Consider the following 24,580-nt stretch of genomic DNA (forward strand, 5'->3'; position numbering starts at 1 on the left):
TTTGACCTGGTGGATTATAATGGCTCCTTTATGCAAATCCCTCTCCTTAGCCCCCAGCCTATTGACAATCCATGCCCTAGTCCACTGCTGTGCTCCTAGAGGAAGGCAGCATTCTCTTCACAGTGCATGGGGATTCAGGGAATTCAGGGAAATTTGCTCAATAAAAGGAGAATAAGAGTGGATGCCTGAGCCCCTCCCTCCAATATCTTTATGCAACTTCTTCCCTCCTCTGCATACGGAGGCACGTTCCATCTGCAGAATATCGGTCGCCTGTTCTCAAAAAGATGCAAACACTTAAAACGTAAAAAAACCCCAATATATTGATTCAGAACAAAAGCCCCCAAAGGAAGAAAATGCTGATCCAGCCCCTCTCAAGGTATTTCATGAAATGGACGTGCCCAAACTATCTGAAAAGGTCACCTCTCAAATAATTCCACCTCAGTGGAGGATATATAATCTGATCTCTTGAAGGACGGATCACTTTTCAGTATTAGTTTAATCATCCAGACACTTTAGCTGTATTCTGTTAGCACAAAAGCCTGTTTTAGAAATCTTTTTCCTTCCAGGGCACTTTAACATAGAATTTTTTCTTTTCCCCTGAACGCTGATTTTTCATTAGGGTGAAGTTTTTCTATTTTAGGTCAGTTTGGAGTGAGATCATAAAATGGAGTTTTAAGGCACTGGGAAACTCAGGCTACCACAGAGCTAATCACCCCTGACTCTTAAGTGAACTAACAGGAGGCCAAGAGAGGGTTAAAATCGTTAGTCCCATTGCTGTCTTCCAGGATAGTCAACCAATGAAGGTTTGGTCTGGTGAAGTAATGGTTAGAACCTGCTTTTGATTGGCTGGTTTCACTGTCTGTAAACTTGCAACAGGCGTGCCTACAGAATCTTAGAACTTTACTGCTCGTGCAGTCAAATGAACCTTTTAATTAAACTCCTTCTCTATTTTCACATCCTACCTGATTTGCACCGTTAAAAAAGACGACCCAAAAGATATTTTCTCCAAAAGGTCCTTCTTCCTCAAATAAAATTTAGAACCCTCCCTCCCCCAAACCGAGGACATTTCTACAGTATCTGGCTGTACCCGGATGTGCTGCCGTACAGCCGTTTAAACTGCAGATGTGCTTCAATCCAGAAGTAGCCGCTTTATCGGGGTTGAGTTGATTTTATTTAGCCCAATTTTGCAAAGACCATTAAGGGTTCCCCGGGAGATGAAAGGGGTCCAACTGCCCCCATCCCCGTGGAAGGCAGTTCAGAGTACATATTGGGCATGCAAATATGCAAGGGACGCTATTGAACTTTCAGGAAGGAATCGTGTCCTGCCTTCTATGAATTTACTTTCTCAAGTGATATGGTGGACGAACCTGTGCCATTCTCTTTTTTGAATGAGGCAGTGTTGAGCGAGAATGGGGATACAGGGGTAATTGCTGTGAGTCTAAATCCACCAATATTAAGTGGGATTGTGGGGATTACCTCCTCAGGGTCTGCCTCACAAAGCTTATTTAAAGGAACAACCTGGGAGTCGGAGCCAAACTGGAGATCCTAAGGGGTCATCACGGAGACTGGAGCCACAGATCTCTGAATGGCTTGCTCGGGGGTGGCGGTGGCGAGCTGAGGACTGAATGAACAGGGTCAGCTGACCTCCTCCACCTTCTAGACCCACCCCTCTCCCTGCCCCTCTTTCCTTCCCTCCCTCCAAACAGGCTTTGAGATCTGCTAAAACACCAGGGGAGAGGCCAACGGAGAGCTTTCCCTTTCTTTCCAAAGAAGGAGGATGCGGGGGCCTGGGGGAAGACGCGAAAGATCCACAGGCTTATACTGGAGGTGGAAAAAAGTCAGTTATGTGTGCTTAAGGGTTACCCAGCACTCAGTGCTAAAGTGATTTCCTTCAAAGATCATACGAGCGGCCTCCAAAGGCGTAATCTGACCCCCGGGGGAATCTGTGTCCAATTTAAGCTTGCAAGGCTATGGCCCCAGTGATTCCTGGAAACGAACTGACAGTCACCATGAGGAAGTCGGTCCCTGCCAGCTGCCTAAATCAATACTAGACGTGTTGAATGGCGAGGGGGGCGTCCATCCCGAGCTGCTCTGCCCCTCGGGTGCCCTTCACTCCTGGGACCCTTTTAGGATTTCACATTTTCCATTCATTCAATCGTATTTATTGAGTGCTCAATGTGTGCAGACCACTGTACTAAGCGCTTGGAAAGTACAGTCCTCCAGTCATTCAATCGTATTTACCGAGCACTTACTATGTGCAGAGCACTGTGCTAAGCTCTTGGAAGGTACAATTCGGCAACAATTGCTCCAAATTGGAGCAAGACGGAATCCATACCCTGGCAGTTTGTGGGGATGAGGAGTGCCTGCCTCTATAAGGGGGAAGATGAAGGTGACCTAAGGGAGGAAGGGGGGCCTAGGTGGGGGAACAGCGTTGCAGTTTGGGGGTGTGTAGGGGGAAGGTCTCCCACGCCTCCACGAGCAGGCATTCTGGCTGAGTCCCTGTGCATCCCGCTCTCCCCACCGCAGCCTCTGCAAAACAGTTCCTGCCTCATCCCCTAGATACAGCCGTCTTGGCCAACTCAGCCCTCCAAAAGTCATCACAAGGAAGAATTCGGCGGCGGCAGCAGCGCCTGCGTGCAAAAGCACACTCGTGACCCAACAACAAAACACAGCGATGCGAAGGCAGCCTGGTGCATTCCGGGTTCCCCTCCCCATCGTCCCCGCCCCCCACCCATATATTCTCCCCCCCCCCCCCCCCCCCAGCAGCAGCCTCCTCCCACCCCCCAGCCCCGAAGCTCCCGAGCTCAGAAGGCGATCGGCAACAATGTTTACGTTCCGGAGATTATGACGTCGCCGCCCTCCTCCCCCTTCTCCCCACCCCCCCCCCACCCCCCTCCACACTAACTGCTGAAAATGGTTTCCTAGGACTTTGCAAACGGATCTCCCCAAAGTGTTGGTGCAAAACTTTGTAGATCTCCGCTGTGGTTTTTTTTTTGTTTTGTTCTGCTCTGGCTATCCTCCTCCCCCCCTCCGCCAAAATGCAGGGGGAAGGAGTGTTGACAATTAATTGATGAATTCTCCCAAAAAAAATGGAGGCAGAGAAAGAATCTGGAAGAAGATTGGTGTGTAGCTGTTTTTTATCTGTGTCTGTATATTATAGATCTATTTTTCTGCATTTTCTTTTCTTTCTGTATTTTGCAAGAGGACCGGAAAAAATAATAAATTGCATGCAAAAGGAAGCAGGCAGCAGCTGCAGAGAGATTACTCCTGTCCCCTTGCGAGATACCCAGCTCAGACACTTAGGTGGAGAAGCGGCGGTGGTGGGGCGGGGGAGCATTTGGCTAAGTGGAATCGGGGGGCCGAAGGGTGGTGGGGGCGGTGGTGGTGGTGGGGGGTGTGTGTGTGCACAGTCATTTTCTCCAGGGATTGGGGTTCGCCGGGGGGGGCGGCTTGCAGGGCTGAGCTCCGGGTGGGAAGAACGAGACAAGGAGAGCTGGGGAAAGGGGAGGGGAGCTCCGTACGAAGTGTGTGTGTATGTGTGGAAATGAGCAGCCGATGGAGACAACTGCTGGTGCGTTTGGGGAGGGGGGGGGGTCCCCCGAAGGGAGCTCTGGAGAAGAGCCGCCCACCTTCCCGGCCCTGGGGGCGGGCGGGCTCAGTGCGCCGTCCAAACCGGAGCCCCGGTGGCGGCCCACTAGTTCCTCGCCGGCCCCGGTTCCGGGGAAAAAGCCGCCTCCGCCGCCGTGTTGGGCGCTGCCTCTCTCTGGCCGGTCTGCACTCACCGGCGGCCGCCGCCCCCCTCCCCTTTTCCGCTACGCATCACGCCCCCCTCCCCAACGCCCCCGTGCCCCTCGCCCCCTCCATAACCCCGCTCCTTCCTCCGTGCCCCGGTGGCAGAGCGACTCACCGCTCCGGGCTCCAGACGGCGAAGGGTCGCGGGGGGTGGGGAGCCTCCCGGGGGCGGGGGGTCCGAGGGTTGAGTCGGCTCTGGTGGTTGCGGGGCCAGACCTGGCTCCGGTCAAAAATTCGGAGTGGGCCGGGGCCGTCGCGGCGGGTGGCATGGGGGCGAGGGGCAGCCGACCCGGCCCCTGCACCTGCGCCGGCCCCTGCGGCTGCACGGCGGGGCGGGAGGCCGCTCGCCCCTCTCCCCGGGCCCGGCCCGGGCCCCCCAATAACGGTGGCGGGTCTCTGGCTTGGGTCCCGCAGCGCTCGGTCGGCCGGCAGAGATACGACGAGAACGAGGACCTGTCGGACGTGGAGGAGATCGTCAGCGTCCGGGGCTTCAGCCTGGAGGAGAAGCTGCGCAACCCACGGTACCAGGGGGACTTCGTCCACGCCATGGAGGGAAAAGGTGAGAGGGGACCCCCCTCCATCATCCCCCCTGCTTCATCCCCCTCTCCTTTCCCTTCCCTCCCCCTCCATCCCGGCAGGGGGTCCCGGGACCGGCCGCGCAACGGAGGAACCGGCGGCGAGCGCACGTGGGGCGGCTGTGGCCGGGTTCGTATTTCCCGCCCGCATCCCCCATTCCAGGGGATCCGGTGACGAAACCAGGCAGAAGAGTTGGAGGGGGGGATGGGGCAGAGGGAGTGGGGGTGGGCTGCACGGTGGACCTAGGCCGGACCCAGCCGGGAGAGAGTCTACACCCCTACGTGTGCATCTGTGCGCGTTTGTGTGTTTGTGTGCGCCGGTGGGAGTCTCTGCGCTCCCCGGGCCAAAGCATCTCGCCTTCCCACCCGGCCCGGGTCGCAGGGCCGGTCCTTCCCCGCGGGGATCCGCTGCAGCGGTATCGGGACTCCGGCAAGCCCCGTCTGGGGCCATCAGCCCTCGGATCCAACGGGCCGAGGACGCCGCGGGTGGGCTTTTCGACCCCACCGGGCCGAGAGTGAGGGCAGACCGAAGGGCCGTCCGGGCCCGGGCCCCGAGGAACAGAGGGCAGAGCCGGGGGAAGGGGGCCGTAGGTTCTTCGGTGCATTGCCGGGTAATTCCCCCGGCCGGCTTCGACCCTCCTCCACCTTCCCCCCTTTTCCCACCTCCCCGACCCTGGGCAACTAACTACCAACACAGGGAGCCCGGACCAATTCTCTGCACCGCAAACCTGAGCAACCCTGCAGTGGAGATCCGGGCAGTTCTGCACGGGGGACCCGGGCAACCCTGCACCGCAGGCCCGATCAAGCCCGCACCGGGGGCCAGAGCAACCCTGCACGGGGGACCGGGACAACCCTGCACTGGGGACCCGAGCAACTCCGCCCAGGGGATCCGCATCTCCGGCTCCAAGGGTCGCCGCCCCTAGGCGTCTCCTGGGGACCCGATCCTGATCCAGGTCTGGCCCGAGCCGGCGCAGGACTCTGCGCCCTCCACTTGGGCGGTTAACTTTCTCCCTCCCGCCAGCGTGGGTTTTTTCGTGTTCTTTTCTCTATTTTATTTAAATTTCCCCCCCTTTTCATTTTGTTCATATTACCCCCTCATGAACCAACAAACCCAGAACTCAGATTTTTAAAAAACGGCGGGGTTCCTCGAAGCCTGATGGATTCACTCAGGCGGCTTCTGGGCTTGCTGAGGGAAGGCGATTTTCATTTTTGCATTTCTGAAGGGCTGAGGCTTTTGTGACTCTGCCCCTGAGGGGGCTGTCCTGGGGGCTTGGGCCTTGAAGGAATGTTGGCCCCACCCTACAGGAAGCCCCCAGTTTCCTGCCAGGAGGCCTTTTTTCAGTTCCTTTCATCCTTAGATCTCAAAACATTTTATAAAATATTTCAATGAGGAAGGTGAAGGGGGCAAACCCATGTGTCAGCTGAGTAAGCCGGGCACAAAGGAGCCATGTGAGCTGGCCCTGTGTGAGACCGTGACCGAGGTTGAGGATGGAGGAGAGCCGAGGAGGAAGCTTCTCAGGTCTTCCCCCTTCTACCCTGCCCACAAGTTTCCTCCTCAGTCCAGCTGGGGGGGTTCCCCCAGGAGAAAAGCTTGGGGTCTCTGAACTGAGGCAATCACTTCCGAATGGACCATTGTCTTTCTAGTTAATTTTTATCCGGCCCAGGTCACCCCTGTGAAATGTAAGAACACCGATAAGCTTTCCCCTCCTTAAATCTTTATAAAACTGGAGCCTCCCTCTATGAGTTTGGTTACAATGGCTGCTGAGGTTGGGTTTTCATCTTTTGTTTCTCAGATTCTCAATGGCCAGAGGCATTTCTGTTCCTTTACTACAGGTCAGGTTGACTGCAGGCAAGCTATACTCCTTTATGACTAGAGTGGCCATTCATCCGATTTTATACTGGATGGTCCCATTTGCAGATGTTCGGTTCTCTTCAGATCGGATCCATTTATATTCGGTATTTCTATTTTTCACTTCCAACCTCCCTCCGTGCCAGGTCTGGATGCCGAGCCCTGTGGCCTGAAAGAGGAGTTTGTGTTTACAGGGACCTGGGATGAAATGCAACAGTTCTCAGAGCAGTGTAGGGAGTTGGGCTTGCCCCTGTGACACTCTCTAGGTGTTTTGGATTTCTGCAAAGAACCTTTTCGGGTGCCCTCATGAAGCCATTGCATTATGTAACTGATGTAACATATGTCAGTTCCGGTTCAACAAAGGGGTGTCTGACATTCTTGAGGTCAGGCAATAGCTAACCAGTGAGACCTGCCGCCTCCGGACTCCCCTTTCCCCATCCTACATTAGGAGGCACTGAGCTGTCTCCTGAGAATCCTCTTGTGCTCCTGACATAGACTGGACAAACTCTTGCACTAATCCAGGGTGGAGTTTCGTAGTTCTTAGGTGATGTTTGCTTGTCTGAACATCTTTGCTGCGTCCTGGACTCTTCTTACTCATTTCCCCAGCAGTCTATCACCTTGTGGCTTATTCCTCTTTTTCAAGGTTCGATTAGGTCTGGGGGATTGAGGGCCTCTTTTCTGGTGGTTGGAGTTTTCTTAGTCATGGGGAAAGATTCTTTCCAAGAGTCTTAGGAGCCCCTTTATAAAGTTGGGGAGGGGCTCGCTGGTTTGTTACCCCCAAAAACTTTGTGTTGTCTCCTAGGCTGTTCCTGCTCACCCCAGCCCCATGGGTTGTTTTGGGCCAGGGCCTAGAGATGGGTCAGGCCCCTGTTGTGGAGCCCTCCCCTGGATTTGCTTCATATAAGGTTTTCTGAGTGGACTTGACACGGGACTGGCCAGTGGTGAACAAGGCTCTTCTTTCCTCCACCCAGTTTCTCCATGCTGGATTTTAAGCAATGAATGCTTCCTGTTACAATTAAATTTTTAGACAGTTCCTCCCAGTGGGGGGACTTTTCCCCTCTGAGAAAGGTCAGCTAGGCCTTGAATTGGGAAAGTAATGGTGGTTGGATGTGGTTCTGAAAAGTCTACCTGTCGATTTTTCTCAGACTTGATTGGGTCAGAGCCAAAGCCCTCAGAGCCCCACTCTCTCGACTTGCCATTTATCACCTAATCCTCCAAATGAAGCAAACACGCGATGCTTTGCAGCAGAATTCCACTGTCAAGACAACAGGGCTCTGCCCAATTCCCTAGTTATTTTGGCACCAAATACATAGTTTCCAGGGAAACCAGCTCTTCTCCCTCCCATTCACCACGCTGGGAAATAACAATAAGATCTTCAGAGATACACTAGCTGGGCTGGGAGCCCTTCCCTAAGTCTTTAAGTGAAAGTGGAATCCTCCTGGTGCCTGAGTGGCGATATACCTCCCCCAAGGCCCAGATGGCTGGTGGCTAGTGGCTGGCCGATGGCTGGTTGGCGGACTGCCTCTCCCCGACTGTGGCCATGGCTGGATTCCCTGGTCCCCTTGAGTCAGACTTGCTCTCTCGCCCCAGACTCTCATTGACAAGTTCTGACCGGCTTGACTCACTGAGTGTGGCTGAGTAGGCAGGAAGGTAGGCAGCTGGCACGGTTTGCTCAGATCAAACTCCACCTAAAAATGCCTCTGTTCCACCCTCCAGAGCAGCGAGTGAGAGGACCTGGATGTGCTAGGGGAAGAAAAAGTGTAGCCGAGAATTTGAGTCGGGTGGAATCGTTCTCCTATCAAATTGCTTTTTTCATTAAATAATGGATTGATTTGTTTACTTTAAATGTCCAAACAGATTTCAACTTCGAGTACGTGCAAAAAGAAGCCCTAAGGGTGCCCCTGATCTTCCGAAATAAGGATGGCCTGGGAATTGAGTAAGTTTGAAGCCACATATCTTCCCATGAACTATCCCTCATGCTTCCTGCTGCTCCTCCTTAGTTGAATTTTTCCACCCCCTCCCTTCCTAGCCTCTCAAGAGTATGTAGCCTCCTTGTCTCCAGGTGACTCTTCCATTGATTTTTATCTGATGTTTGGAAAAACACCAAAACAGAATCTGGTGTTTCCAGGGGAAGTGAGAGTGGGGAGGGGCAGAGAGGGAAGTCTCCTCCCTCCCACCCCCACTTCCACCCCCGCCCCGTTTGCACATTCTTTGCTTAGACTCTGGCTCCTTTCCTACAGGCCTTGGGCCTTTGGGGAAGTGGCCTTATCCAGCCTCACCATCCCCAGGAAGCTGCAAAATGGCAGAGGAGAGCCCCAGGAGGCCAAGGGATTTTTCTCAAGGCCACTGAGTCATTGTCAGAACTGGGCAGAGGACCCAGGTGTGGCCCATTGCCTGCCCTGTCGGCATAATTTATCCCCATCTCCCCCTCCTTCAGCTGCTCTCCTTGGTTTGTTCCCTGATGTTGGTTCTCAGGTTATTTCTTGGTGTTTCTGTTCCCATCTCCCTTTCTCGTTGTTTACATTCTGCCACGCTGGGATCTGTCAAAGCCTTGAGCCACTCTACTGAGTGCAGGAAAGTTCCCCAGCACGAAGAACAAGTTTCTGCCTTTTGGCACAGCTCAAAGTTTGGAGGCCATTGATCTCACTGCTGCCATCATTATGGCGTTAAAATTCTAACAAGGAGTATCTGAAGTAGAAATTAAACAAGGAATTTCTTAATGATTATTAATAATAATAATGATGATAACTGTGGTATTAAGTGCTTGCTGTGTGCCAGGCACTATACTAAGGGCTGGGGTGGATATAAGCAAATCGGGTTGGACACAGTCCCTGTCCCACATGGGGCTTACAGTCTCATTCCCCATTTTACAGATGCACAGAGGCACAGAGAAATGAAGTGATTTGCCCAAGGTCACACAGCAGACAAGTGGCAGAGCCATTAATGTCGCTGCAGTCATTATTGCTACTGATAATGAGTCCCTAGACTTTAAAACTTGGCCTTTTTTCTCAGTGCTTTGAATGCTTTTCTAGCCAAGTGAACCTTTGCAGGAGGGAGTGGAAGAGGAAGAAATGAGGGTGTGTGAGTGTGTGAATGTTTTACCAAAGGAAAAACTGGGCTATAAGATGGTCTCTACTTTCAGGGATCTGGAGTCTTAGACCTACACTAGTAATGGCGGTGTCTGTTAAACGTTTACTGTGGGCTAAGCACTATATTAAGCCCTGGGGTAAATTGGATTGGGCCCAGTTTCTGGGGCTCAACAGTTGAAGAGGGAGGAAGAACAGGTCTTGAACTCTCATTTTGCAGGGCTTGCAGGCTACTTGCCCCGGGTCACACAGCAGGCATATGGTGAAGCTGAGATTAGAACCCAGCTCTCCTTACTCCCAGGCACATATTCTTTCCACTAGACCATTCTGTCTTTTGGACAATCTGCTTCTTTTAGGTTGACAATTGCTTTTCTTCAGCTAATGGGGGCAAGGGAGGGGTGCCCACCTAATAACTGTGGTATTTGTCAAGTGCTTACTCTGTGCCAAGCGCTGTACTAAAGACCAGAGTAGATTCAAGATAATCACGTCCCACATGGGACTCACAGTCTAAGTAGGAGAATAGATGAGGAAACTGAGGCACAGAGAAGTTAAGCGGCTTGCCCGGTCACAGAGAAGGCACGTGGCGGAGCCGGGATTAGAACCCAGGTCCTCTGACTCCCCCACCCATGGTTTTTCCAATAGGCTATGCTGCTTCCCTAATGGCCCACTCCATCCTAACCCATCCTAACTCTGATGAGGACATTTAGTCTGGTCCCTCTCGCCAACTTTGCCAGTCGCCTCCTCCCGCTTAACCAGATCTGGGACATCCTTAGCTGAGGGGCCAGACGGAATTAGTGAGCCCCCACTCCCCAGGAAGCAAGCCAAGTCCCATTACACGGATGAACTACGTCACTCTCCTCTGTTCTTGAAGGGACCAATGTGGCCCCAAGCTGTTTATTCTCAAGCTCCTAACCCGGTGTTTTTGCTCCTCACAGGATGCCCGACCCTGATTTCACCGTCAGAGATGTGAAGCTTTTAGTGGGTGAGTTGCTTTGTATTCTCTCTGCCCTTAGCCTTGTTCCCCTTTGCCATGCCCTGCTGGGCTGATTCACTGAAGGAGGGGGGGGAGACCGACCCCGGGTGAGTGTTCAGAGATGTAGAGGAAGTAGAGGTGGAGCCTGGGGAGACGCCACAGGGCAAGAAGATAGGAGAGTAGAAAGCCACCTCACTGATGGGCTGGCCACAATCTGCCAATCGCTTGTGGGGAGAACAGGCCCTGGGCTGGCTGGCGTCAGCTGCAGGAACTGAACGGTGTCGGGGTCTCTTCCGGGACTGTGTGACAGGCGGGAGCCCCTCTATGCAGGTGGGAGGTCGGTTGGAATTGAAGTTAACGAAAAGTAGAGCCAAAGTGGGTTTGCATTTGTAAACTCGGTTTTATTAAGTAGTTTTGCCCCCCATCTGCCTTAGCTGTTAATCGTCCTTTGCATCAGTGCATCATCATCTGTGGTAATGTAGGTTGAAGGGGTGGGCTTGGCACCATTCTGGGCATTTTGGTGCTTATAAAATTCAGGTTAGGCCTCAGCGCTTGCCATATCAATCAATCAGATGTATTTGTTGAGTGCTTACTGAGTGCTCTGTACTGAGTGCTCTGTACTGAGTGTTCTCTACTAAGTACTTAGGAGAGTACAATATACCTGAGTTGGTAGACATGTTCCCTGTCCACAACAAGCTTACAGACTCGAGGGGGAGACAGACATTAATATTTAATAAATAAACTTAGCATATAACAATAATAATGTTGGTATCTGTTAAGTGCTTACTATGTGCCAAACAGTGTTCTAAACGCTGGGGTAGATAAAGGGTAATCAAGTTGTCTCATGTGAGGCTCACAGTCTTAATCCTCATTTTACAGATGAGGTAACTGAGACACCAAGAAGTTAAGTAAGTGACTTGCTCAAAGTCGGAGGCGGGATTAGAATCCATGACCTCTGACTCTTAAACCTATGCTCTTTCCACTGAGCCACGGTGCTATGTACATAAGTACTGTGGGGCTGAGGGTGGGGGTGAATAAAGGGAGCAAATCCAAGTGCAAAAGAAGATGCAGAAGGGAGTGGGAGAAGAGGAAATGAAGGCTTAGTCAAGGAAGGCTTCTTGGAGATGTGTTTTTAATAAGATTGTGAAGGTGGGGAGAGTGATTGTGTATAGGATTCATTCAGTTCATTTATTCAATAATATTTATTGAGCGCTTACTATGTGCAGAGCACTGTACTAAGCGCTTGGAATGTACAATTCGGCAACAGATAGAGACAATCCCTGCCCAGCAACGGGCTCACAGTCTAAACGGGGTAGACAGACAGCAAAGCAAAACAGAACAAAACAAGACAACATCATCACGATAAATAGAATCATGGAGCTATACACCTCATTAACAAATAGGGTATGAAGAGGAGGGATGTGGATGTCATTTCTAAGCATGGGCCTGGTTCTAATCCCGGCTTTGCCACTTCTCTGCTCTGTGACCTTGGGCAAGTCACTTCACTTCTGTGTGCTTCAGTGACCTTATCTGTGAAATGGGGATTGAGTCTGTGTGCAGCCCCTCGTGGCTCCAACCCAATTTGCTTCTATGCACCCCAGTGCTTAGTACAGTGCCTGGCACATATTAAGCACTTAACAAATACCAGAGTTATTATTATTATTATGGCAGACAGACTGAGATCGAGGACATTAGGACTTAGTGGATAGACTGCAGAGAATGTCTTTCTTCACCTTGGGCACGGAACCCCCACACAGCAGTGGGCACAACCCATCAGTCAGTCAGCAGAGCACTGTGTGTGGAGCACTGTAGAATGTGCCTGGGAGAGTTCTGTACAATTAGGAGACATGATCCCTCCTCTCAAGGATCTTAGTAGGGGAGACAGACATGAAAATAAATAACACAGTGGTAAATCCTGATCCAAAAGTTGGGGTAATGTGGATTTTTTTTTTAATTAAAAAATGAAAACCCCCAAACCGATGTCCACAGAATGAATTGTACTTACAAGAATATTCTGGGCAGTATCAGTATGACCAAATGCCAGAGAAAGTAGGTTAGGATCAGCATCAAACTCAGAAATGGGATCAAAATGCATTGAACTAGTGTTGGTCCCTGTGTTTCCATCCGTGGCATTTGAGCTGTGCCTTGCGGCTGGTTCAGGGGTCCAGTCTGCCCACAGCATGGTCCCACTGGGCCACTTCTTGGTAAATCGGGATAAATTTGCCACAGTTGCACTATGAGAATGACTCACATTTGGTGAAGCAAGTTTAGATATGGAATTTTAGAATTTTGTTTGTTTGTTGGGCCCAGGTGCATCCACCACCTGGGGCTGTCCAGCCCTACTACCAGTGGAGACTAGGGCCGGGACTGGCAAGTGGTTCCTCAGCCATCTCCATCACATAATGTCAGCCTCCCTGGTGCCCAGGACAGGGCACACCCACACAGGCCCCAGCAGGCACACTCGCACATTTTGTGTGCATCCAAGCCAGGGTTGTTGACTGCTGTTGCTTGGAGCCAAAGTGTAGGGAAAGCAGCTCCAGGGCTCGATGAAGTGATGCCTTAACTGCACTCCAGGTGCAGCTTGAATTATTCATTCGTTTTATTTAAGCACTTTGCCTAAGCACTTTGGGGGCACTGTACTAAGCGCATGGGAGAGTACAACAGTAAACAGACATATTCCCTGCCCACAAAAAGCTTACAGACTAGAGGGAATTAAGCTCCTGATTGTAGTTAGGGGTGGTTTAAGGGGACAGAGGGAGGCACTCCTATGGCCCAGACCACTGCATTTAGGTATTCCTTGCATTTTAAAGGAAGAATTGACATCCCTTGAAAATTAAATAGAATGAATTAAATGAATGCTGTATGTAGAGTTCATAGACCATCTGAATTGCAGTTATGTATTAATGCCTGCTGGAGAAGTCAGGATTGATTGGATTTTAGGAAACATAAAGGTGGAAGAGGAGCCACTTGGGGAAGGCTTTGGAGGAGGTTAAGATTAGTGGCATGTTGAAGAACCGAAGGGATTAGGATGGTAGAGTGTTAGAATTGGGCTGTTTCCGGCAGGGCTATTTTTAGGATTTAGCAGAGCTTGGGGACTGCAAGCCAGGAGACCCTCCCCACCCCAATTCCCTAGGTCAGGTTTGTCTCCCTCGGATGCTAGCCAAGATTGGGATTAGAGTTCTAGCCCCTGGGAGACGCTGCCCTCAGCCCAGTATTTTGCTAGTTTTGGAAGAGATTGGTGGCAGGGCTTCTGCCTGCTGCCCTGTATTCCCGACTCTGAGCTCCCTCCCGTTCAAGAGAAAGAACTAAAACCTGATTCTCAACTCAGGAAGCCAGGACACTTGTGTTGTCTCTTCCTGGCACTGCTCCTGCCTTGCATTGCTCCCCTGGGCAGGCGACTTACCCTCTCCCAGCTACCTTTTTCCATCCGTAAATTATTTACAGTAAACCTCTGGTTTCTAAGGCAGCTTTTTACCAAGGAGTTGGAAAAACCTCAGAGCTCCTTGATCCTTTGAAACACCCCAGGGACGGTGCTGTTGTCATCCCATTTTGGAAATGGGAACCAACATTCGAGGTCTCACAGTCCTTGGTGAAGCTGAACTGGGTGGGGCCCTGGGGCCGGGCACAGCCCTCTCTCTATTAAACCAGAGAGGAGGAGGAGGAGAAGAAGCCATACGAGTAGCCACCAGGAAAGGGCTGAGGAGAGGCCACCCGAGGGGCCCCAACTGACTAGCCTTGGTCATTCCCTGTTGAAATTGGAATTGGTTTGCCCAGAGCAGCAGGCTGCCCTTGTGTCCAACTGTCCCTCTCCCTCTTCCTGTTAGCAGTTGTCATGGAGACCAGCTGCTTCAGGCACTTTTCTTCCAACATGGCCTCCATCTTGTTTAAGCCAGACCCCTGAAAGCAGCCTATAACATAAATAAGATGGCCAACCAGCCCAATATCTGGTCCTCTAAAAATAAAAGTGGCGATTAAGATATACGTCCATCTCTGCCGGCAGGAGGGAGACAGAGAGAGAAGGATGCATTAATACATATCTTGCTTTCTTAGAAGGGGTGTGGGTGGGCAACCAGAAGAAGCCCAGGGTGAAGTGGGCCTTTGCAAGCCAGGCCCTCTGAGGTCTAGCTTCTAGAGCCACAGTTTTGGAGGCTTGGCAGGCTGGAGCCCCGGGGGTCTGAGTTGAAAAGGCACTGTAGCGCTGGACCTGTGGTAACTTTGGGCATCCTTCTGCCTGTCACCACCCCCAATCAGCAGGAGCAGCAGTAATGGCAGAAGCCCCAATGCCACTGTCCTGCCCTGGGCCTGGCACTGAAGCCGCTGGTGGGTGATTGCAGTTGTGACAGAAGACAGCGGAAATGGCCCTTTCCCTTTTACCCCCCCCCCCCCCCCCCCCCCCCGCTTCTTTATTTCCCTTTCCCATCTAAATGGATAGCATTCGGCTCACCTTGGTGGTGCTGGCCTTGGGGAACCCCTTGGTTGGCCCATTCTGCTCCCTGGCTGGATAGAGTATGGGCCTGGGAGTCTGAAGGACCTGAGTTCTAATCCTGCCTCCGCCACATGTCTGCTGTGAGACCTTGGGCAAGTCACTTAATTTCTCTGTACCTCAGTTACCTCATCTGTAAAAAATGGAGATAAGAGCATGAGTCCCACATGGGACAGGAACTGTGTCCAAACTGATTAATTTGTATCTACCCCAGTGCTTAGAACAGTGCTTGGCACATAGTAAGCGCTTACTAAGTATTATTACTATTATTATGTCAGTGCCCCACAAAGAGCCTCTCAAGGGTATGGAGAGAGATCCAGGTAGGCGTAGATAGTGCTTTGAAACAGGGTACCGTTATTACCAAATTTGCTATTGTAATTAATAGCAATAACTACAATAATGCCACCAGGGATATCACCGTTTATAATTTATAATTATGGTATTTGTTCAGTGTGTCAAGCACTGTACTAAATAGAAACGAGGTAATCAGGTCGAACATTTTCCCTGTCCCACATGGGGCTCATAGTCTCAGTCACCATTTTACAGATGAGGGAACTGAGGCACAGAAAAGTTAAGTGACTTGCCCAAGGTCACACAGCAGACAAGTGACAGCTGGGATTAGAACCCAGGTCCCTCCGACTCCTAGGGCCATGCTATTTCCACTAGACAATGCTGCTGCTCATCCCCTGAATTCCTCTCTTTCTAGGACAAGGAAGTTTCTGTTGGCCACAGAGTGAGTTGACAGAGCATTGGCCCTCTTGTTTGGGCTCTTGTGCTGGGTGTGGTAGTGAGGGGGTGGGGCAAGGGAGGGAAGGGGCTGGTAGAGGCAGAGTCAGCTTGTGCTGACCACCTGAGGTCAAACATTGGGTCTTTCTATTTAAACACCTTTCAATTAGCTGACACTAACAATGTTACTGTCCTGTTCCTCTGGCTCCTGGCCCGGCACACCCTGGTCTCTGGAGTGAGCAAGGGGCCTTTAAAGCTCAGGGCAGCAGATTAATTTCCGTGCTTGGAATGTGTCTGATGTGTGCAGCGGCTGGGAGCCAAGAATACAAATGGAGATGAGAAGGGGAAGGAGGGGGAGCTGGGAGGGTGGCTGGCTGGCCTACTTAGAAACTCCAGCCATCATTGAGAGGGGGAAATTTTGGCAAAAACTTAATGGCTTCACAGGGCCTTATCTAGCAGTCAATCATTGGTACATTGAGCGCTAACTTGGTTCAGAGCCCTCTACTAAATGCATGGGAGAGTACAGTGCAACAGACTTGATAGAAATGTCCCCTGCCCTGCCACCTTTCCTGCAGAAGCAGGATGGCGTAGTGGATAGAGAGCAGGCTGGGAGTCAGAAGGTCATGGGTTCTAATTCTGACTGTGCCATTTGTCTGCTGTATGACCTTGGGCAAGTCACTTTACTTCTCTGTTCCTCAGTAGCCTCGTCTGTAAAATGGGGATTGAGACTGAGCCCTATGTGGGACGGAGACTATGTCCAACCCAATTTGCTTGTATTCACCCCAGGCACATAGTAAGTGCTTAACAAATCGTGGCGCAGTGGAAAGAGCACGGGCTTTGGAGTCAGGGCTCATGAGTTCGAATCCCAGCTCTGCCACTTGTCGGCTGTGTGACTGTGGGCAAGTCACTTAACTTCTCTGTGCCTCAGTTCCCTCATCTGTAAAATGGGGATTAAGACTGTGAGCCCCACGTGGGACAACCTGATTCCCCTATGTCTACCCCAGCGCTTAGAACAGTGCTCGGCACATAGTAAGCGCTTAACAAATACCAACATTATTAACAAATACCATAATTATTGTTATTATTACTCCCCACAATGAGCCTTTTATTCGGAAGTGAGTCACCATCACCTGCTCAGTAGGCCAAGGACAGTTCTTGGTACCAGATTGACTTCCCTGTTCGAGTGTAAGCACCTTGAGGGTAAGGATCGTGTCTGCTAACTCTTGTATTTTCCAAGCACTAGGGCTTTGCCCAGAATAAACGCTTGAAAAATACTGTGATGATTGACTGGTGGAACAGCTAATCATTTCTTTGCTATCAGGGTGCAACGGCCAGAAACCCACTCGGCACCTGTCAGCAAATGGGACTTGGGAGGCCTAAGTGAAGGGAAACTGAGGCACAGAAAGCAGCATGGCAGGATAGTCCCCCCAAGGTGGCTTTTAATCTTCCACCCTTGTGATTTTCGTTGGGTCATCAGATGATTTGGCAGTGGGTAGCGTGACCAACCTGCATTTTGACAGGGTTTTGGGTCCCCCAAATAATTATGATATTTATTAAGTGCTTACTATGTGTCAGGCACTATATTAAGTGCTGGGATGGATAGAAGAAATCGGGTTGAACCCAAGTGGGGCTCACAGCCTCAATCTCCATATTCCAGATGAGATAACTGAGGCACAGAGAAATGAAGTGACTTGCCCAGGGTCACACAGCAGACAAGTGGCAGAGTCAGGATTAGAATCCATGACCTTCTCCAACCAAACCCTAAGGGAGTGGTTGCAGGGTAGCTCTAGGGGACTCTTGTCTGGGTCAGTTCTGAATTCAGTTCTCCGGGTTCCGGCAAGCAGAGCCAAAGTCACTTGTGGTGCAGGAGTTCATATGGCTAAGGAGTCTCTGGATGAGGTTATGGGCAAGATGGGCTTTAAGACCCCACTCTGATGGGTCCAAAACTCACCTGAACTTCTGGGATCCGCAAGCCCCTGAAGTCACCCTAGCTTGTAGTGGGGCACAGGGGTTGTGAACCAGGCATGGGGATCTAGTTTGGGTGACTAAACTCACAGCTCTCCAGAATGCAGCTGGAAGGAAAGGTCTGCAATTGACCTTTGGCAAGTCACTTAACTTCTCTGTGCCTCAGTTACCTCATCTGTAAAATGGGATTAAACTGTGAGTCTCACATAGGAAGTGGACTATGTCCAACCTGATTATTTTACATCTACCCCAGTGGTTAGAACAGTGCCTATCGCATAGAAAGAGCCTAATAAATACCGCTGTAAAAAAAGGGTATTGATATGCCTTCTCTTGGCTTGAACTAGCCCAAGGAGCAGAGCTGAGGGAGGAACCCAGGAGCCCAACCCCCTTTGGTGGTGATCTTCCCCCCAGTCTTTCCTTTTGAGTCAGGGAGAAATAAAGATTTCAGATGACACTTGGCCCCCAAAGTGTGTGTGTATGTGTGGGGAGGGGACATGCATTATTGTATTTTTGGAGAGAGAGAGCGCGTGTGCATGAACTGGGGGTGTGGGGGGTTGTGGGTGTGTGTGTGGGGGGGTGCGAGCATGTGCGTGTCCCTCTGGGCTCCTGGGAAAAAGAGAAGTCCTTTCAGGAAAAGGAATTAGGGATGTTCAAGGTAGGTTTTTTTGCGGCGGGGGAGTGTCTCCCATGTATATTACTAAGAATAGCGACTCTTTGGGTCTGCATTACATTACACTGTTTATTCCAGTTTGTCTGTGCCTCATTAGAGTGTAATCTCCTTGGGGGCAGGGAACTGTCCCTTCATTATTCTGTACTTCCCAAGCACCTATTCATTCAATCATATTTATGGAGTGCTTACTGTGTGAGCACTCTACTAAGTGCTTGGGAGAATGCAGTATAACAATAAACAGATACAGTCCCTGCCCATAGTGAGCTTCCAGTCTAGAGGGGGAGACAGACATTAATATAAATAAATATTAATTTATTATTGACAGTCCATCTGGTATACTACATAGCATTGTGGGCTCTCCATGAATGTGACTACTACTACTACTTGTAATAATTACAGTATTTATTAAGTGCTTACTATGTGCCTAGCACTGTTGTAAGCACAGGGGTAGATACAAGCTCATCAGGTTGTCCCCTGTGGGGCTCCCAGTATTAATCCCCATTTTACAGTTGAGGAAACTGAGGCATAGAGAAGTTAAGTGGCTTGCCCAGGGTCACACAGCAGACAAGTGGCGGAGCCAGGTTTTGAACCCATGACTTGACACCCAAGCCCAGGTTGTTTCCATTAAGCCATGCTGCTTCATAATAGTATTATTACTACTAGTATTCCTACCACCACTTCTTTGAGGACTGCTTGGCATCTCCAGGTACAGTGAACTCTGCCCCTGCCCAGGCAACAGCAATGCCAGATCCTCTCCCATAGCCAATCCACTGCTGCTCTGCCTGAAGTCATTGCCCACGAGGGAGTGGGGAGATGGTTGGAGCAGCCTTGGGGCCCTTGGGTCAATTGGGGCTGAACTGTCTGCCCTGCTTTTCCCTGCCCTAAGCTGCTGAATGCCATTGTTGAAATGTGGTGGTTCCTTTGCTCCACTTCACCCCCATGGTACCAGCTTTGCAGTGCCGGGCAGTAAGTTTGTCAAAGGGCTTGGAAGCCCCAGAAGGCACCGGGTGAAGCCCAACATGTCACTGTAGTTGTGGGTTCTGGGCCCCTGGCCCTCCTGAGCAACTCCCATGGAGCAGTCGACCCCGTATGTCCTGCCGGCCCACCTGGTTATAGACTGGGAGTGACTTCTAACTGAGGTTGTTTTGTCATTGTTTATCATATTTGTTGAGTGCTTACTATATGCCAGTCACTGTACTAAGCACTGGGTAGATAAAAGCTAAACAGGTTGGACATAGTCCCTGTCCCACATGGGGCTCACATCGTAATTCTCATTTTACAGATGAAGTAACTGAGGCCCAGAGAAGTGAAGTGACTAGTCCAAGATCACACAGCAGACAAGTGGCAGAGCTGGGATTAGAACCCAGGGCTTCTGACTCCCAAGGCCTGTGCTCTAGCCACTAGATCTTGCTGCTTCTCATGTAGTCCTTGGCCTCAGGCAACTCATCTTGGTGCTGTCCAGTTCTTCTTAGAGTGGCACAGCCCCACATATCATCATTCCAGCACTCCAGTCCCTAATACAGTCACCCTCAGCCTACCTCCCCATGAAGCTCCTCATAGCTTCAGGCTGGCGTCGGCAGGAGTGCAGCAAAGCCTGGGCCATGGCAACCCCAGGAAGAGTTAAGCCCTTTCCAGAGTGAACTCCTCACAGGCTGAGAGCAAGAGTCAGTCCCTGAATGGGGTGGAGAACTGGGAGGCAGGGGCTGCAGGAGGGAAGCCTGCGATGCATGGGGCACACTAGGAAGAAGAAAGGTGGCAGTGCTGGGAATGCTGGTAGTTTGACTTTTCACCTTGTCTCTTGGTGATCTATGCACAGGGCCCAGGAAGAGAGGAGCTGCAAAGACTCGAAAGGCTTGTCCTCCTCCTCTGACCCCTGTCCCCCCTGAAGGAGAGGGGAGGAATGAGTGTGCATTGAGGGCTTCTCTTCTTTGCCTCATATTAGTCAACTGAGGAAGGACAGGGCGGGGCAAATTGGGAAAAAGTGGAGAGAGAAAGATGCTTTAAGCCAAGTTACAATAATAATAATAATGGTATTTGTTAAACTCTTACTATGTGCCAAGCACTGGTCTAAGCGCTCAGGTAGATACAAGGTCATCAAGTTGTCCCATATGGGGCTTAGAGTCATAATCCCCATTTTACAGATGAGGGAACTGAGGTCCAGAGAAGTGACTTACCCAGGGTCACATAGCAGATAAGTGGCAGAGCTGGGATTAGAACCCACGACCTCTGACTTCCAAGCCCGGGCTCTTTCCCCTGAGCCACGAAGTTATGGCTGTGATTCAGGGGGAGTGATAGAGTCAGAGCTCCTGGTATGGAGGAGGTGGGTTCTTGGAGCTTCAAGGAGACCCCTCTGCAAGGGGAAGGCAGGCCTGCCCTCCAGAAAAGGGAAGGAAGGGGATGGAAGGGACCCGCAGCTAGGTCCTGACACACCTCCCTCGCTTTGTTTTGGGATGCCCCCTTGTGGATGTCTCCACAAAGGAAAAGTCAAAACTCTGACTTTCTCTTTTGCTTGGGGAACAAAATATGAGCCGGGTTTGCCCCCTTCCTCTGCAACGGTCATGGGCCACTCTGAGCCCACCACATTCCCAGATCCCTCATGGAGAGAAAGAGCAGGAGGGCTCTTCAGCTGGGGTCAGCAGGATCCAGAGATGAGCTAGCTGTCGGCTCTTTGGGCCGGAGCCGGTGTCAGCCGGTTGCCTGTGTCCTGCAGCCCTATAGCAGCCTCCCTCCCAGAGAGGAACTTCTCAAACCCACCCCCTCCCGCTTCTGAGGCCGGAAGCAAAGTCACCACGGCCCAAGGCTATGTGGGGGCGGTGATCTGAGTTAAGGCTCCTCTTATTTTTCCTGTGGTATTTGTTGAGCTCTTACTATGTGCCAGGCATTGTACTAAGTGCTGGGATAGTTACAAGTTAATCAGGTTGAACACAGTTCCTGTCCCACAAGAGGCTCACAGTCTTAATCCCCACTGTACAGATGAGTAACCGAGTCACAGAGAAATGAAGTGACTTGCTGGAGGTCACACAGCAGACAAGCGATGGAGCTTGTATTAGAACCCAGGTCCTTCTGACTCCCAGGCCTGTGCTCTATCCTCTGGGCCTCGCTGTTTATCCTCTTGCCTTCACTTGGATTTCCCCATAGGAAAGGGGAAAAAAAACACCTTGCGCTGGAGCCCAGGGGTTAGATTTGAACCTTAGATGAAGGAGATCATTGGCAAGAGGAAAAGGGCTTTAGAGATGGGCCAGGATTAGAAACGCTCAGCTGGTCTCACCTGTGGTTGCTCGTTCCTGTTGTGCGTGGGATGGTTAGAGCGGGCCTCCTTGGAGAGTGGTAGGGAGCCAGAAGCTCAGGCTGCCTCCAAAACCCTCACTGCCCTTGAGAGCTGGGCTGTTGCTGGGCTATTTCTGTGCCTCAGCGCAGGCTCTCAGCTTGAGGCCTGGGCACTGAGTTCAGAGTTTGGGCTCCCGACAGGGCCAGAGCTTTTTCTGGCAACCTGAGCATCTGGGAGGAATGGCAGCGGGGAAGGGAGGAAGGCGGGCTTCACCCAGGAAACCCTCCCTGCGGTCAGGTCCCAGAGGAGAGACCCAGGAGGTCTGCAGATCCCTTCAGTCCTGACCAGGGACCGGGGCCATGTGTGGGTTCTGCCCTCAGGGAGCCGGCGGATGGTGGACGTCATGGACGTGAACACACAGAGAGGCACGGAGATGAGCATGTCCCAGTTTGTGCGCTACTATGAAACCCCCGAGGCCCAGCGGGAGAAACTCTTCAATGTCATCAGCCTGGAGTTCAGTCACACCAAGCTGGAGAATGTCGTCAAGCGGCCCAACGTGGTATGACCCGGGGTGGGATCACCCTGGGCCTTGGTCTTCCAGCCCCTCCTGCCCCTCCGAGACCCTCTCCCTCATCCACAACTTCCCATCCATTTCCCAGAGGACTACTCCTCCCTGGCCATCATTTTCCTGGCTTCTTTTGCTTTCCCTCATTCCTCTTGCAACTCAGGGAGCGGAGAAGAGAAGCAATAATAATAAGTGCTTCTTAGGTGCCTAGCACTGTGCTAAGCACTGGAGTAGATGCATGACAATCTGGCTGGACAATCTACCTCTCCTACTTGGGGCCCACAGTCTAATAATAACTATGGTGTCAGTTAATCACTTATGTGCCAAGCACTGTACAAAGTGCTGAGATAGATACACTCTAATAGGATCAGATAAAGTCCCTGTCTCACGTGGAGCTCATAGACATGCGGGAAAGGGAACAGGTATTTAATCCCAATTTTGCAGATGAGGAGACTGGCACAGAGAAGTTAAGTGACTTTTCCAAGATCACAGAGCAGTCAAGTGGCAGAGGTGGGATTAGGACCCAGGTGTCCTGCCTCTTAGGCCTTCCTGGGCTCTTTCTGCTAGGCTGTGTTACTTCTCAAACTGCAGCATCTGCTGGGGAAAGCATGAAGCAGCTCCTCTGGGTGGGAAAGGAATCTGGATTAGAAAGTGGAGCAGGGTGTTGTTCCCATAAAAAGGTGTGGTCAAGATAGAATCAGGTTAGGGCCTGGTTCTGGTGTTCTCCTCGCCGTCCCTGACCCCTGGAGTGAGTCTTTGTCAGATGAGGGAGAGGAGGGTACAGCTCAACTACATGTGCCCTGGGCAGAGGGCATGAGATGGGAGAGAGGACGACGAAGCCCGCCATGGTCAGGGAGCTGGCAGCCCCTGCAGGCGCCCCACAACCCTGATGGAGGATATGGCATGGCTTTCAGGTGGACCTGGTGGATTGGGTGGACAACATGTGGCCCCAGCATCTGAAGGAGAGGCAGACGGACGCCACCAACGCCATCGCTGAGATGAAGTATCCCAAAGTCAAAAAGTAAGGCTGCCCGTGCGGGCTGAGGCAGGTTGGGTGGCAGGGGCCAGGCTCCCATCCATCTGGGCTCTGGCAGCAACTCAGGGTAGGGGGCTGTTTGCTTGTTACCGGTAGGGGGCTGAAGTTGAAATTGGTTTTGTTTACTTTCGTCATCCTCCCCACTCTTTTATACACATGCACCGACACACACCCTTCCGCCCCGTGCGGCTCATGGTGACCCAGACCCTTTGGCTGGAGAATGGTGCCAAGGATCTGGGTGATATCAGGAGATCTTGGTGAAATGAGCAGGTTCTGGGACTCCAGTCTGGATATCTCATTGTGGAGCAGAAGCCCTCCTACTGGCTGAGAGGAGCTGGGGGATTTCCAAAAAGGGCCGGAAGAGGGTTTGAGGAGTGAGTGACGGACACAGGCTTCTAGCTGCTGTAGCCAGTGACTAGAGGAAGCTGTGATTTCCTTCCCACCCCAGTGAATGTTTTGTTGAATCCCTGGACTCCAGCAGTTGACTCTGGACCTCTACCCTCTCATCTCGGGGACCCCCTGTGACTCCTCTCAGTGTCCTCAGCACACCGACTTGATCACTAGAGCAGACCTGATGGGAAAGAAAGATTCTTACAAGTTGGTGTGTTTGTGGGCAGACAGGCAGGCTGGCGGATGTGCTTTGTTGCCTCACAAGATTATTTTGCTCTAATGATCCCCGGTCTTCAAATCACCTGGAATTCGCTAACCTCCAGGGACCTACAGGTAAATGCGAGTTATTTAACTTGTCAGGTGGTCTGTTTCCCGCCGAACCCTCTGGCCCGGTTCTGCCTCCAACAGTAGCCATGAGGTGGTAGTGCCCAGGTTAGTCCCAAGTCATTCCTCTTCTCGAGGACTTGAGGGTCTCATGGGATTTGGGTCAGGGCATCAGGGGAAAAACATTTTTCCCAGGTCAAGGCTGATGGTTGAAGTGGATGTGAGCCTCTGAAACATGGGATCAGAAGTGAAGTAGGGGCACAAGGTGAGCTGGTGCTTAGGCCCCAGGTATAACAACCAGAGATAGCCTTGGGCCAGAAGCTTCCGGATGACTCCCTCCGAGAGGCTGACTACGATACCTAAATTAGGGCTGGAGTTGAGGCTCAGAGGTTGCTTGTGGTGAAGAGACCCCAGCAAAGCAGCCAACTGTTTATTTTAGATGCAGATGGGACAAAAATTTAAGGGGGCTTTTGGGGCAAAGTTTCTAGAAGACAGGATCTTCAGGAGCAAAAACACTCCTTGGTCCTTAGTTAGGATGCAGGCAGCCCGCAACTGGCTCCAGAGCCCAGAAAGGGGTAAAAAAGCAAACACTTTGGACTCTTATCCTGGAGCCCTCAGAGTAGCTAAAAAGTGAAGTTATTTTGGCTTCACTTCCAGCATCCATTCAGCCCTAAAAGGCTGGCTTCATACCCAAGATATTATTCTGCGGGGGGCCATGCCCCACCCTTCTTACACTCTGGGATCCTAGGACCAAGATCTTGTCAAAGGTCCAAGATTTACTTATTCTCGTGACAAAAGAGATATTTGAATCTCAAAGCGTAAGTATACATATCAGACTTAGAGAAGGGTGGCCATTTGGTTTTTTACTGCACAGTCCA

The 24,580-nt window shown here is 51.4% G+C and overlaps 1 protein-coding gene across 7 annotated transcripts in view; it reads left to right on the forward strand.

The window, feature by feature from the left end:
• Positions 1–2,903: 2,903 nt before the first annotated feature.
• The window catches only part of KDM2B (lysine demethylase 2B), a 128,928-nt gene continuing 107,251 nt past the window's right edge, over positions 2,904–24,580 (forward strand). For all 7 annotated transcript variants that reach the window (XM_029052924.2, XM_029052954.2, XM_029052937.2 and 4 more), the window contains exons 1-6: positions 2,904–3,122; positions 4,207–4,351; positions 8,074–8,152; positions 10,238–10,284; positions 21,768–21,946; positions 22,867–22,973. In XM_029052924.2, coding sequence (XP_028908757.1) covers positions 3,090–3,122; positions 4,207–4,351; positions 8,074–8,152; positions 10,238–10,284; positions 21,768–21,946; positions 22,867–22,973 — 590 coding nt within the window. In that variant the 5' untranslated portion in view covers positions 2,904–3,089. The remainder of the gene's footprint in view (positions 3,123–4,206; positions 4,352–8,073; positions 8,153–10,237; positions 10,285–21,767; positions 21,947–22,866; positions 22,974–24,580) is intronic.

This window comes from Ornithorhynchus anatinus, chromosome 2 (genome assembly GCF_004115215.2).
Source record: "Ornithorhynchus anatinus isolate Pmale09 chromosome 2, mOrnAna1.pri.v4, whole genome shotgun sequence".
Taxonomy (NCBI): Eukaryota; Metazoa; Chordata; class Mammalia; order Monotremata; family Ornithorhynchidae; genus Ornithorhynchus; species Ornithorhynchus anatinus.